The 13771-nt window shown below is 35.3% G+C and overlaps 1 protein-coding gene across 1 annotated transcript in view; it reads right to left on the reverse strand.

The window, feature by feature from the left end:
* Nucleotides 1-4540: 4540 nt before the first annotated feature.
* LOC101888252 (guanylate cyclase 32E) overlaps nt 4541-13771 on the reverse strand; it is a 214722-nt gene continuing 205491 nt past the window's right edge. The window contains exons 22-24 of the mRNA XM_059124627.1: nt 10567-10773; nt 10247-10405; nt 4541-7427 (exon numbers count right to left, since the gene is read on the reverse strand). Of these exons, the coding sequence (XP_058980610.1) occupies nt 6960-7427; nt 10247-10405; nt 10567-10773 (834 nt within the window). The 3' untranslated portion in view covers nt 4541-6959. The remainder of the gene's footprint in view (nt 7428-10246; nt 10406-10566; nt 10774-13771) is intronic.

The following is a 13771-nucleotide window of genomic DNA, read 5'->3' on the forward strand; positions in this document are numbered from 1 at the left end:
GCGATTTTTATCTTTATCTTTTGTATACATTTCGAATAAAATAACTAATTGTTAATGTTACATAAATATATAACCATAGTTACATTGTTACAATAACATATTTCTTTTGTGTATATTCGTTATTATTGTTTTAATGATAATAATATTTGGTTTACCTTTTGATGCGCCTTTAACAGACGGCATAATATAATTGGTCATATTGAAATAATTTGTTGTTGTTGTTGTTGTTGCTATTTTAATACCATACACCACTTTGTTGTGATTTGTATAATTGTAAAAATAATTATTCACTGATATCTACTTTGTTAGAGGATATATTTTAATAACTCAATTTGTAATTAAATCACCACAATCCAAAAAATAATTAGGTCGCACCACATCTGTGTATTCTAAATTTCAAATTAAGTGAATATCCTTGAAAAATATTCTTTTGAAAAACACTTTCGTGGTCTGTTGGTCCCTGAAAAAAATATTATTTAAAAAAACATGAAAGAATATTCTTGAAAATTCCACGATGTTTGTTTATTGCTGGGCCGAACTTTTAATACCCTCCACCAATGGGTAAAGACAACATTTTTATATAAAAAACATCTGAATTCAAACGTGTACCACTATAAACTACAAATGCCAGTAAGGCCGTTTGGATAATGCTGTTAAACTTTTCAAAAAACCATAAAGTGGGTGAGTCCGTCATAAAGGGGCCATAACAAAACGGGAATTTTATACTTTAAGGATTGATATCTACCAAATCTTTTTAAATACCAAATTTACCTATATGCACAATGTTCCGCCACCAGACCTGGAACCCATTACGAAATACAAATGCCAATTATCAGACAAATCCGTGGAAAAATTGTGACTAAAACGATCAAAATACCGAATATCGGGAGTACCTATATTTACAATGTTCCGCCAACGGATCTGGATCCCATTACGAACTACAAATACCAATTCTCAGACAAATCCGTGAAAAAATGTGTCAAAAATCATCAAAATACGGAATATCGGGAGGTACCGTTATATGGGGACTATGCCAAAACGTGGCCTTATACATTCAATGTTTCGCCACACGAACTAGGACCCATTATGACCTAAAAATTCCAATTCTCAGACAAATCCGTGAAAAAAATGTGGCAAAAATCATCAAAATACCGAATATCGGGAGGTACCGTTATATGGGGACTATACCAAAACGTGGACCGATATATGTCATTTTCAATACCAACCATCATAGACACAATACAAATTATTCTGCTAAATTTTGACGCTCTACGTCAAATAATGTGCCCTGTATAGTGATTTCAACAGACAGACGGACATCGTCAAATCGACGTAGAATTTTATGCTGATTATGAGTATATATACATTATGGGGTCTACGACGAATATTTAGATATGTTACAAACGGAATGACAAAGTTAATATCTCCAAGGTGGAGGGTATAAAATCAATTTGCACTTCGGTGTAGCCCAATTTTAGGCATTTTTAAGGTTTGTCCCGCTTTTAGGTAATTTCTAGGTGTATAACTTCACATTAAACCAGCATTAAGTAATAATTTGTTATCTTGACTTTGGGTCTTGACTATATGTAAAAAAACTTGTAAAAAATTGGGCCTCCGAAAACCTCGTTAAAGGAGGGAAGGGGGTGGGTTCTATCATTATATGGTATAGAAACCTTCAAAATATTAAAAATCAGGAGTTACAATTACATGGGAGCTATAACAAATACTACCTATATAGAGACGATAGTCTACCTAGTTAGAACCTGACATTTTTAATTGCAGCTAGTGCAAGTGAAAAAGCAGAAAGTTAAGCCGGGCTCAATTTTGAATAACATCCACCATTTGTAAGAAATTTGAAAATAAAAAACCAGTAAAGAAAGTCTTAAAGTCGGGCGGGGCCGACCTTTTGATACCCTACATCACTTTGCTAATTTAGTAGAGCTCCACATAACAATTAAAAGTTTTTATGGGATAATTCAATCATACACCCTATGATTATAATTATAATTTAAAGTTCAAAAGACTAAATATGAAGAAGCATTCGTATCTTTTAAATTCGGACTTGTATTGCCCATTTGATATATATGGGAGCTATATCCAAATCTGAACCGAACTCGATAAAATTTGGCAAAGATTTTATTGAGCTGTATTTGATATATTTCCCTGAATATCGTTGTTACGGAGTGCATATTACGGCTGTAGGTAACAAATATGACGAATCGGATGAAGAGTATATATGGGAGCTATAGCTATATCTGAACCGATCTTCACCAAATTTGACATACTAGCTTCAAGACTCAATTCGGTCGTAAGTGCCAAATTCCATCCCATTTGGATAAATATTAGACGTTTGGTGCACAATAAAAAGTAAATCGTACGAAGTTATATATAGGAGCTATATCCAAATCTAAACCGATCTCGATAAAATTTAGCAAATGTATTTCTGAGCTGTATTTGATAGATTTCCCCAAATATTGTTGTTACAGAGTGCATATTACGGCTGCGGAGGCCAAAAATAACAAATCGGATGAACAATATATATGGGAGCTATAGCTATATCTGAACCGGTTTCGATCAAATTTGACATACTTATTTTCAAGTCCAATCTGATCGTACGTGCAAAATTCCATACTATTCGGGCTGATATTACACGTTTGGTGCACAATACAAGGCAAATCGGACGAAGATATATATGGGAGCTATATCTAAATTTTTACCGACTATCTCCAGTTTCAAAAGGGTTTGGGCCAAACAAATGATTTGTGCAAAATTTTCATCTGGAAAAATACATGGACAGACGGACGGACATGCATAAATCAACCCAGAATGTGATTCCATGCAGATCATCAAAAGGAACTATGGGTCTATCTGGTTTCCTTTTGCCTGTTACATACAAATGCACATAGACATAATACCCTGACCACCTTGTGGTGTAGGGTATAAATACGTTAGGAAATATTATTAAAAATCATAAACATACCGAATATGGGAGTTACCGTTGTATATTAAAAATTGCATAGGTAGTTTGAAATTTGAAACAATTTCGATGAATAATGTAGCTAAAGTCATCAAAATACTGAATATGGAGGCTGTACAAGAATGTGGACTTGCATAGACAATTTTATGTTATAGCTTGCACTACCCATTAGGAACTTCGAATAAGAAATTTTAAACAATTCCGCTAAATAATGTCGCTTAAATGATCAAAATACCGAATTAAAGGAGGTATCATATGGGGGCTATACAAGAATGTAAGCCAGCATAGACAATTTTCAGTTGTAGGCTGTAGTACCCATTACGAACTTACAATACGAGTTTTGCAACAATTTCCGTGAATAATGTCGCTTAAATTATCAAAATACCGAATATAGGGAAGTACCGTTGCATGGGGTTATACGAAGACGTGGACCTTCATAGTCAAATTTCAGTTATAGCTTGCAGTACCTATTACGAACTTTAAATACGAAATTTGAAACAATTTCGATGAATAATGGCGTTAAAATCATAAAATACCGGGTTTGCAAAGGTACCGTTATATGGAGGCTACATGAATAATGTCGCTAAAATCATCGAAATACCGAATATAGGGAGGTACCGTTTTATGTGGGCTTTACAAACCCATGGACCTGCATAGGCAATTTTCCATCACTGGCTGTAGTTCCCATTGCTAACTTATAACACGATTTTTTAAACAATTTCGGCAAATAATGTCGCTAAAATCATCGAAATACCGAATATAGGGAGGTAACGTAATATGGGGGCTATACCATAACGTGAACCAATATAGTCAATTTTCAATACCAAAAGTCTGGCAGAACAAACAGAAATCTTTGTAAAATGTCATCAACCTACTTCAATTCGTTTGGAAGCTAGAGTGATTTTCACAGACAGAATGATGGTCGGTCATCGTTAAATCGGCATATGCTGATTTTCAACAAATTTAGCACTTTTTCAGAATTTACTGCAATTTTTCTCATAGTTTCACTTTCCAATAAACAGTCGGACTTGTGGAAAATTCCATATGGATTTGGAAGTATTCTCAGGGAAATTCTTTGGAAGCCTTTACATAGACTTTGGACATATTTCGCAACATTTAAAATACAGCTTTTATTAATAACTTTAGAAATAATTGTCCACTTTTTGATATAGTCCCGCTGTAAGGGTTAACCCCTATGTCTGATTATCAGAGTTAAGTAAGTTAGCAAGCGTACATCGCAACTCCCGAAGAAGAGAATTTCCCGCGAGATTTCTTTTTAAGATATTTTTTTATGTTTTATCGATGTCTTTAGCGACATGTTTTAATTGCAGGTAATTTTGCAAAAACATGTTAATTTGGAATAGAATTTTGAAAATTCCTATAAACAATATAATGTCTGTATATTTCGAATGAACAAGTTATTTTCACTAATAGATGAAAATTGAATATATATTTTGCATAGATAAAGCAAAATAATCAGTCGCCTCCTCATAGGGAAAATCTCATATGTACGCATTTTATTTTATTATTATTTTTATCAAATTAAAAAAAAAATTCCCTAATTTAACTTTAAACTATAAAATAATCTTGTCATTAAATTGTGTTTAAATGTTTTCATGCCTCGCTTATTTTTTTTTCTTTTTTGTAGTAGTGGTGTATGGTATTGTATAGCTTGATACTGTCGTCGAGATCTTTTTAATTTATTTCGTTTTATTTGTTCTCATCGCTTGTTGTTGATTTCTATCTATTGATGTAAAAATAATTGTGTTAAAAGCAACAAAACATAACAGTTAATTTGAACATTAAATATCACAACCATATTTAAATCGTTCAAAACGCACACAATCACACGCCCACTCTCCCTCTCTCTCACACATTTTTTTATTGACTCATCACCCACAGATTCACACCCATGTACATACGTTTTGTTTTTTATTTATATATTCTTAAATCTAGACATACAGGACGATTTCAAAAAGACAATTTTTTTATTTTTTAAAGGACACGCACACAGACACAAAATACAAAACAAAAAACTTAAACACACACGTATGAACAATTACACGTAGACAATTTACATTCACACGCTCATTCATCAAAAAAACACTCACACGCACATTTATACTGACTTATATAGAGAACATACAGAAAACAAGGACATTAATAAGAATTTGAAATGTATGGTTGACATATTAGGGATAGATTTTTGTTTTTGCTGTTGTTATCATTGTTGCTGTAACAGGTAGATTACAGTTCGGAGTGATATGCTACAGTGATTGGGACCCCTTAGGGTTTTATTTATTTGCACAATTACTATGCATGATTGCCAATAAATATTATGCTAATTCGATACTTAGTTCTCTTCGACGATTTAAAGTGAATGAGTTAATAGTACCTTAAAACGATTTTCAGTGACACTCATACTTATTGGCATGAACGATTAAGTAATCGGATTGCAATATTTAAATGATATAGCGAGGGGAGAATATTAATAGGAGGCTATCAGATAGTCTTGTACAGCTAGAAAATCTTCTAGAGGTCTTCTAGACGTAGAAGACCTTTTGCCGGTTTTCTATAATGAGAAGACCTTGAGGAGGTTATTTATACATGGAAAAACTTTTGGCAGTCTACTGTGCACAGGGGATCCTCTAGAGGTCATTAAACACAGAAAACTCTTTGGAGGTTTTCTATGCACAAAAGAACTTCAGAAGGTATTCTATATACAAAACAACTTCAGGAAGTCTTTTATATATAGAGAAGATCTTCTGGAGGTCTTTTATACAGGGAAAACTTTCTGGAAGTTTTTTTGATTCAAAAAAAAAAAAAAAATTCTATAAACAGAAGACCTTCCGGAGATTTTTTATGCGCAGAGGCCTTCTGGAGGTCTTCTATACACGGAAAACCTTCTGAAAGTCTTTTTGACTCAAAAGATCTTTGGGCGTCTTCTATACACAGAAAAACTTTTGGAGGTCTTTTATAAACAGAAGACCTTTTGGAGGTCTTCTATACACAGAGGACGTTGTGGCGGTCTTTTATACACAGAGGACCTTCTGTAGGACTTCTATATGCAGAAGACCTCTAGAGGTTTTCTATACAGAGAAGACACAGAGGACGTTCTGTGTCTGGAGAACTTCTATATGCAGAAGACCTCAAGAGGTCTTCTATAGAGAAAATACCTTGTGGTCTTTTATATGCAGAAGACCTTTTGGTGGTCTTTTATACCTTCTAGAGGTCATCTATACACAGAAGAACCTCAAAAGGTATTTTTGATCTTCTGTGGGTCTTCTATAAACAGAAGACCTTGTAGTTGTCTTCTGTATACAGAGGACCCATATATATATATATATAGTCCTTTTGGAGGTCTCAGAAAATCTCTTTTCTATACAAAATACGTTCTGGAGGTCCTCTATACACATCCAGGTCTTCTGTTTTTAGAAGTCCTCCGGAAGGTTTTCGATTTCGAGAAAACCTCCAGAAGGTATTTTTTCACTCAGAAGACCCCTGGAGATTTTCTACACTCAAAACGCCTTTGGAGGAGATAATATGAAGTTCTTCTTTAAATACATGACATTCCTACACATTCTTTACCCTCCTTACATCGATTACATTCTCCTTTTACTCATTTACAACCCGCTCCTTATAAATTCCTTCCAATCTCATTTTACTCTTATCCACACACACACACAAACTCATCCACAAACATTGATTGCAACATATCACATTCCAAGTATCTGTAATCCCGTCACAGACTTATTGACTTGCACAGATCGAAAGACAGACAGATGTAATGGAACAAAATGACACAGACACATAGACATAGATTACAATGACTTATACATATGCATGTACAACAGCTGGGATAGTCTCCGATAGATTGGACTAGAACAAGATAAAATATAACTGGTATTTGTTGTCGAGTAGTAGTAGTAGTAGTGGTCGGAGTAGTAGTAGTAGTAGGTCGTAATGCAAGTTGAGATTTACTTCACAAACGAAATGTAATAACGGGCGCCGAACGTGGTCCCCTTTGGTTATTGGTCGTGTGCAGAATACTGCTATTAAGGCGACACACACACAGGTGGGTGTTGTTACAGACATTCTCGTGATTCTTGCGGGCAATGGTCGGCAGTTCGGCAGCGTTGACATTGTCATCCGAACGACGGTTGTAGATGCATTTGGTGGCACAATTACAATAGGAATTTTTCACATAACGCAGTCGTTGCGGCTGTTGTTGTTGTTGCGGGTTCATTGACAGCCCGTAGGGTAGGTGTTTCATATAGTGTGAATTGTGGAACATCGGATGTAGGGTATTTGTACTATTCGTTGTACTGCTGTCGGGATCAACGTTACTTATCAGATCCGGTGTGGCATCGTTGCACGTTAAGGCAGGAACTTGCGAATGATGTTCTTCCAATTTGTTGAGCAGCCAATAGGTGCGCATGTCACCTTTGCCCTGAAATAAAAATTTAAGCGAATGAGTTATTTTTAAGATTTATTTAGAATTTCCTCTATGTGTATAGGTTGGTCATTTGAAGGAAAATCAGATTAAGTGTGAACATAAATTTTAAGGAGAAAATCGTCCCACATAATAAGTAAAAAGGCCTAGAGTTCAGCTGAGATAAACTTTTAATATCCTCCAAATTTTTATTAGACATTTGTTGATTGCTAACAAGCTTAAATGCTAATACTGTTATATATAACATGATTTTGAATCCCTCAAAAAATACTGAATATCTGAGCTAAAAACTTAATCTTTGGTATAAGAATCAAGGTTGGAAAATAAGTTTGATACATGAAGGTGGTTAAGGAAATGTGTACTAAGTGCACGAACTGTACCAAATAGTACTAAATTTGGAACAGCTTAGTTTTGGGTGAACGATTGAAGCTAGAGCTTTGCAATTTTGTATTGGCGTCCCTGTTGATGGTAGGTTTGTGATAAAGAAGTGGGCTTAAAAATGTGTACTATAGTCGTACGAAAAGTACTAAATAGTACTATATTAGGTACAATTTGGTGTTGGGTGAATAGATAGTGCTTGAAATCTGAAATTTGGTATTAGGGTCGCTGTTTATTGGTAGCCTAGGTATATGGAGGTGTTTTTGGAAATGTGTACTAGAATTGTACGAAAAATACTGAGTGGTACTATATTTGGTATTGGGTGAAGGGATAGAGCTGGGATCCTGAAATTTGATATTGAGGTCTTCGTTGATATCTGGAATTGAGATATGGAGGTGATTTTCAAAATGTGTACTACAAGTTCACGAAAAGTACTAAATAGTACTATATTTGGTACAATTTGGTGTTGGGTGAACAGATAGTGCTTGAAATTTGGTATTTGGGTCGCGGTTCATGTGTAGCCTGGTCATATGAAGGTGGTTTGGGAAATGTGTACCATAATTTTCCCAAAAGTATTGAATTGTACTATATTTGGTATTGGACGAAGGAAGAGATATACAGTTCTGAAATTTGATATTTATGTCTCATGTGCTCTGTTTTCATCTGGAATTGAGATATGAAGGTGGTTTTGGAAATGTATACTAAAATTGTACGAAATTTACTAAATAGTACTAACTTTGGTACTGGGTGAAGGAATAGAACTGAAATCCTGAAATTTGATATAGATGTCACAAATGGTGCCGCAGTTAAGATATGGAAGTGGTTTTGGGAATATGTACTATAATTGTTCGAAAAGTACTAACTAGTACTTAATTTGGTACAATTTGGTGTTGGGTGAAAAGATAGTGCTTGTAATCTGAAATTTGGTATTAGGGTCGTTGTTCATGTGTAGCTGGACATATGGAGGCGGTTTCGCAAATGTGTACTTTAATTGTACGAAATGATACTAAATTGGGCATTGGGTGAAGAGAAGAAGGGGCCTGTTTGATCTTGAATTGAGATGTGGTGGTGGTTTTGGAAATGTGTACTAAAACTGCACGAAAAGCACTAAATGGTACTTTATTTGGTACAATTAGGTATTGGGTGAACCGATAGTTTTGAAATCTGAAATTTTGTATTAAGGTGGCTGTTCATGTGTAGCCTGGACATATGGAGGTGGTTTCAGAAATATATACCACAATTGTACGAAAAGTACTGAATGGTACTACATTTGGTATTGGGAGAATGAGTATAGATAAAATTCTGAAATTTGATTTTTACATTACTAATAATATCTGTCTATGAGATTTGGGAATACGTCCTATATTTGTGCCAAAAGTACTAAATAGTACCAAATTTGGTATTGGGTGCAGGAACAAAGCTGAAATCTCGAAATTTAATATTTAGGTCTCTGTTAGTATCTGAAATTGAGATATGAAGGTGTTCTATAATTGTACGGAAAGTACTAAATAGTACTAAATTTGGTATTGAAATTTGATATGGAAGTCTCTGTTGGTATCTATGATTGAGGAAAAGAGTTTTCGTTAAGATATGGAAATGGGTTTGGGCAGTATGTACCAGAATTGTTCGAAAAGTACTAAATAGTACTTAATTTTGTATTGGGTGAAATAATAGAGCAGAACTTTGATGTGGATGTCACTTTTGCTGTAATTGTAATTGTACGAAAAGTTCTACATTTGGTATTGGGTGAAGGGAAAGGGCTGAAATCCTCAAATTTGATATTGATGTCACCGTTGGTGTCTGTGGTTTTAAGTTCTTGCTTTTCAATAATACTTGTGAAAATAGATCAGAACACATAAACTCTTAACTCTCCTGCTCTTTTTTTTGGTTTCCCTCTTACTTCCACTCTTTAAAATTATAATATCAACCAAAAAAATCCTTTAGCGAAACATTAGCCACACTTAGCTGAACATTCCTTTGGCGTTTTTTTTTTTTTTAATATTCCAACCGAATTAAGAAAATGTCAAAAAAATTTATTCTTTTTATATTGGAAAGCCAAATCTTGTTATGAATTTCCAGGAATTTTCATTTCATTGATATTGAAAAATAACAACATTAGTACTTGGAATTGGTATTAGGATAAGTAAGGTAGGATGATAACAATCGAATTTAATGAGGCTATCATTTTGGCTTTTTGCCGGTTGTTGTTGGGTTGCAGAATGAAGGATTCATCAATGATTGGATGAAATCCTGGAAAGGCTAAAAACAACAGCAACAATAATAATGACCTTTAATAACCAACTATGACCATTTCAAGCAGAACATGACTTTGTTAAGACGCAAGGCAATGTGGGCCTACACACTTACTGAACGTACGCACACACACACACACACCCATATATTCTGATACATTCTTAAACTGTATTCGTCTATCTTACCTTGATGTTAATAAGTCCTCGCTCCACACAATGATAGCCACCGACATTTTCCAATAAACGATACGTTTCCTCGGATATGTGAATTTTCATTGCCTCACCGGAACTCTCCATCCGTGATGCTGTATTAACCGTATCACCAAAAAGACAATAACGTGGCATCTGTCAAAAAGAAAATGAATGGAAAATGAATGAAAAATTAGTGGGTATGAAGGAAAAACAATAGAAAATGTCTACATAAAACATTCATTTAATAATGTGTGTGCGGAGCAAAGCATCCAGCATCTCGGGTGGCAAATTAATGGCGCAAATGGGGTACCGACCTTTAAACCGACAACACCAGCTGCACACGGTCCCGAATGCACTCCAATTCGTAGCTGTAACGTTTCATTGGGCTTATGGGGAATTTTCAAATTTGCCACACTTTGCAGGAGGTGTAAAGCTAACGACGCAATTTCGCCCACATGACGTTTGCCATTTCTCAAAGGCAGTCCCGACACCACCATGTACGCATCACCGATTGTTTCCACCTGAAATAACAAGAACAACAAAAAAAAGTAACGGGTGAAACTAAAAGAGTTACTGGCGTGTTCATAAAGTAAGTGCCACGCACGCATACCCACGTACTCTCCGGGAAAATTAATTATGTATGAGTTGAAATAGCTTATTATGTGTGGCACAGTGGGGGATCACTACTTTATTTTCGAAAATATTTGTTTTTTTTTTGGAAAAAATCTTTATATTATTTTTTCGAAGATTTTATAAATTTTCTGAGCATTTTCCGAGTTACCGAATATATTCCTGTTTACGGATTTAACATTCGATAATTTTCCGAATGGATAAAAGTGTAATCGAATTATTTTCTATATCCGAATATTTGAAGGAATAGCCAAATACCTTGCTATTTCCGAACAAATCATACATTTCCAATTCCACATCAACCATTTGACAAGTTTTCGGATTTTTTAATCTTTTATCCAAACCAAATATCTGCGTGTTTACGAACTTCGGATCACACATTCGACAACTTTCTAAATTTCTGAAAGAGTAACAAAATATTTCCCTATCTTCGAAAAAAAAAATAATCCGATATTGTCCGGAATCTCGGATCGAACATTCCACTTTTTTGACTGACTGATCGATGCTAGACTTCCAAATTAAGTACTATTTAGTACTTTTCGTACAATTATAGTACGCATTTGCAAAACCACCTCTACACCTAAATCCCAGACACCAACAGGCATCTTGGTATCAAATTTCACGGTTTCAGTTATATCCCTTTACCCAACACCTACTTTAGTACTGCTTAGTACTTTTCGTATAATTCTTGTAAACATTTCCAAAACAAAAGATATAGAGGTATATCTTAATTCCTGATACCAACAGGGACCTCGATATCAAAATAGAGGATTCAAGTCTTACCCCTTCATCCAATAAAACATTTAGTACCATTTATTACTTACGTATAAATACAGGACCCATTTCCAAACCACCTTTAAATATAAAAAAACAGACACCATCAGCAATCTAAATATTAAATTTGAGGATCCCTTCACCCAATACCAAATTTAGTACCATTCGTATAAATATAGTAAGTATTTCCATCTATAAATCTCAAACAGACATCCATCTCCCACAGACCATCAGCAATCTAAATATCAATTTTCAGAATTTTATTTCTATCCCTTTACCCAATACCAAATTGTACCAAATATAGCACTATTTGTATCCCTTTAACCAATACCAAATTTACTACCATTCAGTTCTTTCGTACGATAAAAGACACATTTCCAAACCACAGCAAAATCACAAACACAGAAACCATAAGTAATGTAAATGTCAAATTTCTGAATATTATTTTTATCCTTTCACCCAACACCAAATTTAGTACCATTCAGTACTTTAGGTACAATTATAGCACACATTTCTGAGAGCACTTCTATATGTCCATGCTACACATGAACAACGATCCTAATACCAAATTTCAAGTTTGAAGCACAATCTGTTCACCCAATACCAAATTATACCAAATACACGGTGAGATAAAAAAAACTGCAACAAAGTCAAACGCCATAATTTTTACATTTTTTTTAATTTTATTGAATGATAGCAAAAAAATGTCGGAAATAACATCAAATTTTAGAATAAGTTTAGATTTGTTCGAATTGGTCACCTTTGACACGAATAATGGCCTTCAAACGGCCAATAAAACCGATACACGCTGTCCGAATGTTGCTCTGCGGTATTTTGGCCCATACCTGGCGAAGCGCTTGCTTGAGGTGATCGACGCTGTGGTATTTTTTAGTGCCGGCTTTGCTTTCCAAAATACTTTAGACACAAAAGTCCAACAGATTGGTATCCGAAGATTTTGGTGGTCATTCTGCGCTGGAAATGAAGCGAGGAACCTCATTTTGTAACCATTCTTGGGTGGCTCGTGCTGAGTGCGATGGTGCTGAGTACTGTTGGAATGTCCAAGGTCTGCGGCTAAAATGGTTGCGTACCCAAGGCTTTAATACACCTTCCAGAATATGTTCGCGATAATATTCGGCATTTATTCTGATGCCACGGCCGATTAATACGAGCGGAGAGCGACCATCGGCTGTTATGGCGGCCCACACCATCACCATGGCCGGCGCTTGAGTTCTGATGGCCAACCGAAGGTTCACATTTTGAGATGACCTCTTTGGCAAGTAAACACGATCATTTTGTTTGTTTATAAACTGCTGGACAACGAACGTTTACTCATCGGAGAAAACCAAATTCGGTAGTTCACCACTTTCGGCCAAGCGAAGCAACTCTTTAGCTCTTTTGAGTATATTTTCTTTCCGTTGCGGTGTAAGTTCTTGCACTTTTTGGAATTTCAATGGCTTTACCCCGAGCTCATTTTTCAATATTTGCCGAATGGAATATTGCGATGTGTTCAGCTCACGAGCCATTTTTCGGCCATTGCGACGCGGGTTTCGACCAAGTCGCTTCTTTACTTTTCGAACCATTCCTGCCGATGTTGCTGTTTTCTTCCGTTCACTAACTTGGCGTCGGGCTACGCTACCAGCATCACTATAACGAGCGATGGTACGAGACACAAAAGATTTATTCACATTTAAATGCTGGAGTGCTCTAGCGATAGCCACTTGTGGTTTTCCAGTTAAATATAAATAAATCACACTATCACGCTTGAATTCCATCACGAATAACTTTTTTTCTGGAAAATTCCTACCAAAATGCTTTTGTACGCTTGTAAACAATATTATGGGCTGTCACTGGAATAACTTTAACTGCTGTCGGACGAGTGGCTTAGAAATGACAGCAGTCTGAAATTGGTTGCAGTTTTTTCATCTCACCCTGTATAGTATTATTTAATACTTTTCGTGCCCCTGTATTACACATTTCCTCTTTATGACAAACCTACCACCAACAGGGACGCCAATTCCAACATTTCAAAATTCCAGCTTCATACGTTCACCCTAAACCGAAATATTTCAAAATTAGTACCATTTAGTACAGTTCGCGTACTTGGTATTCATTTCA

This window comes from Musca domestica, unplaced genomic scaffold (assembly GCF_030504385.1).
Source record: "Musca domestica strain aabys unplaced genomic scaffold, Musca_domestica.polishedcontigs.V.1.1 3, whole genome shotgun sequence".
In the NCBI taxonomy this organism is placed as follows: domain Eukaryota; kingdom Metazoa; phylum Arthropoda; class Insecta; order Diptera; family Muscidae; genus Musca; species Musca domestica.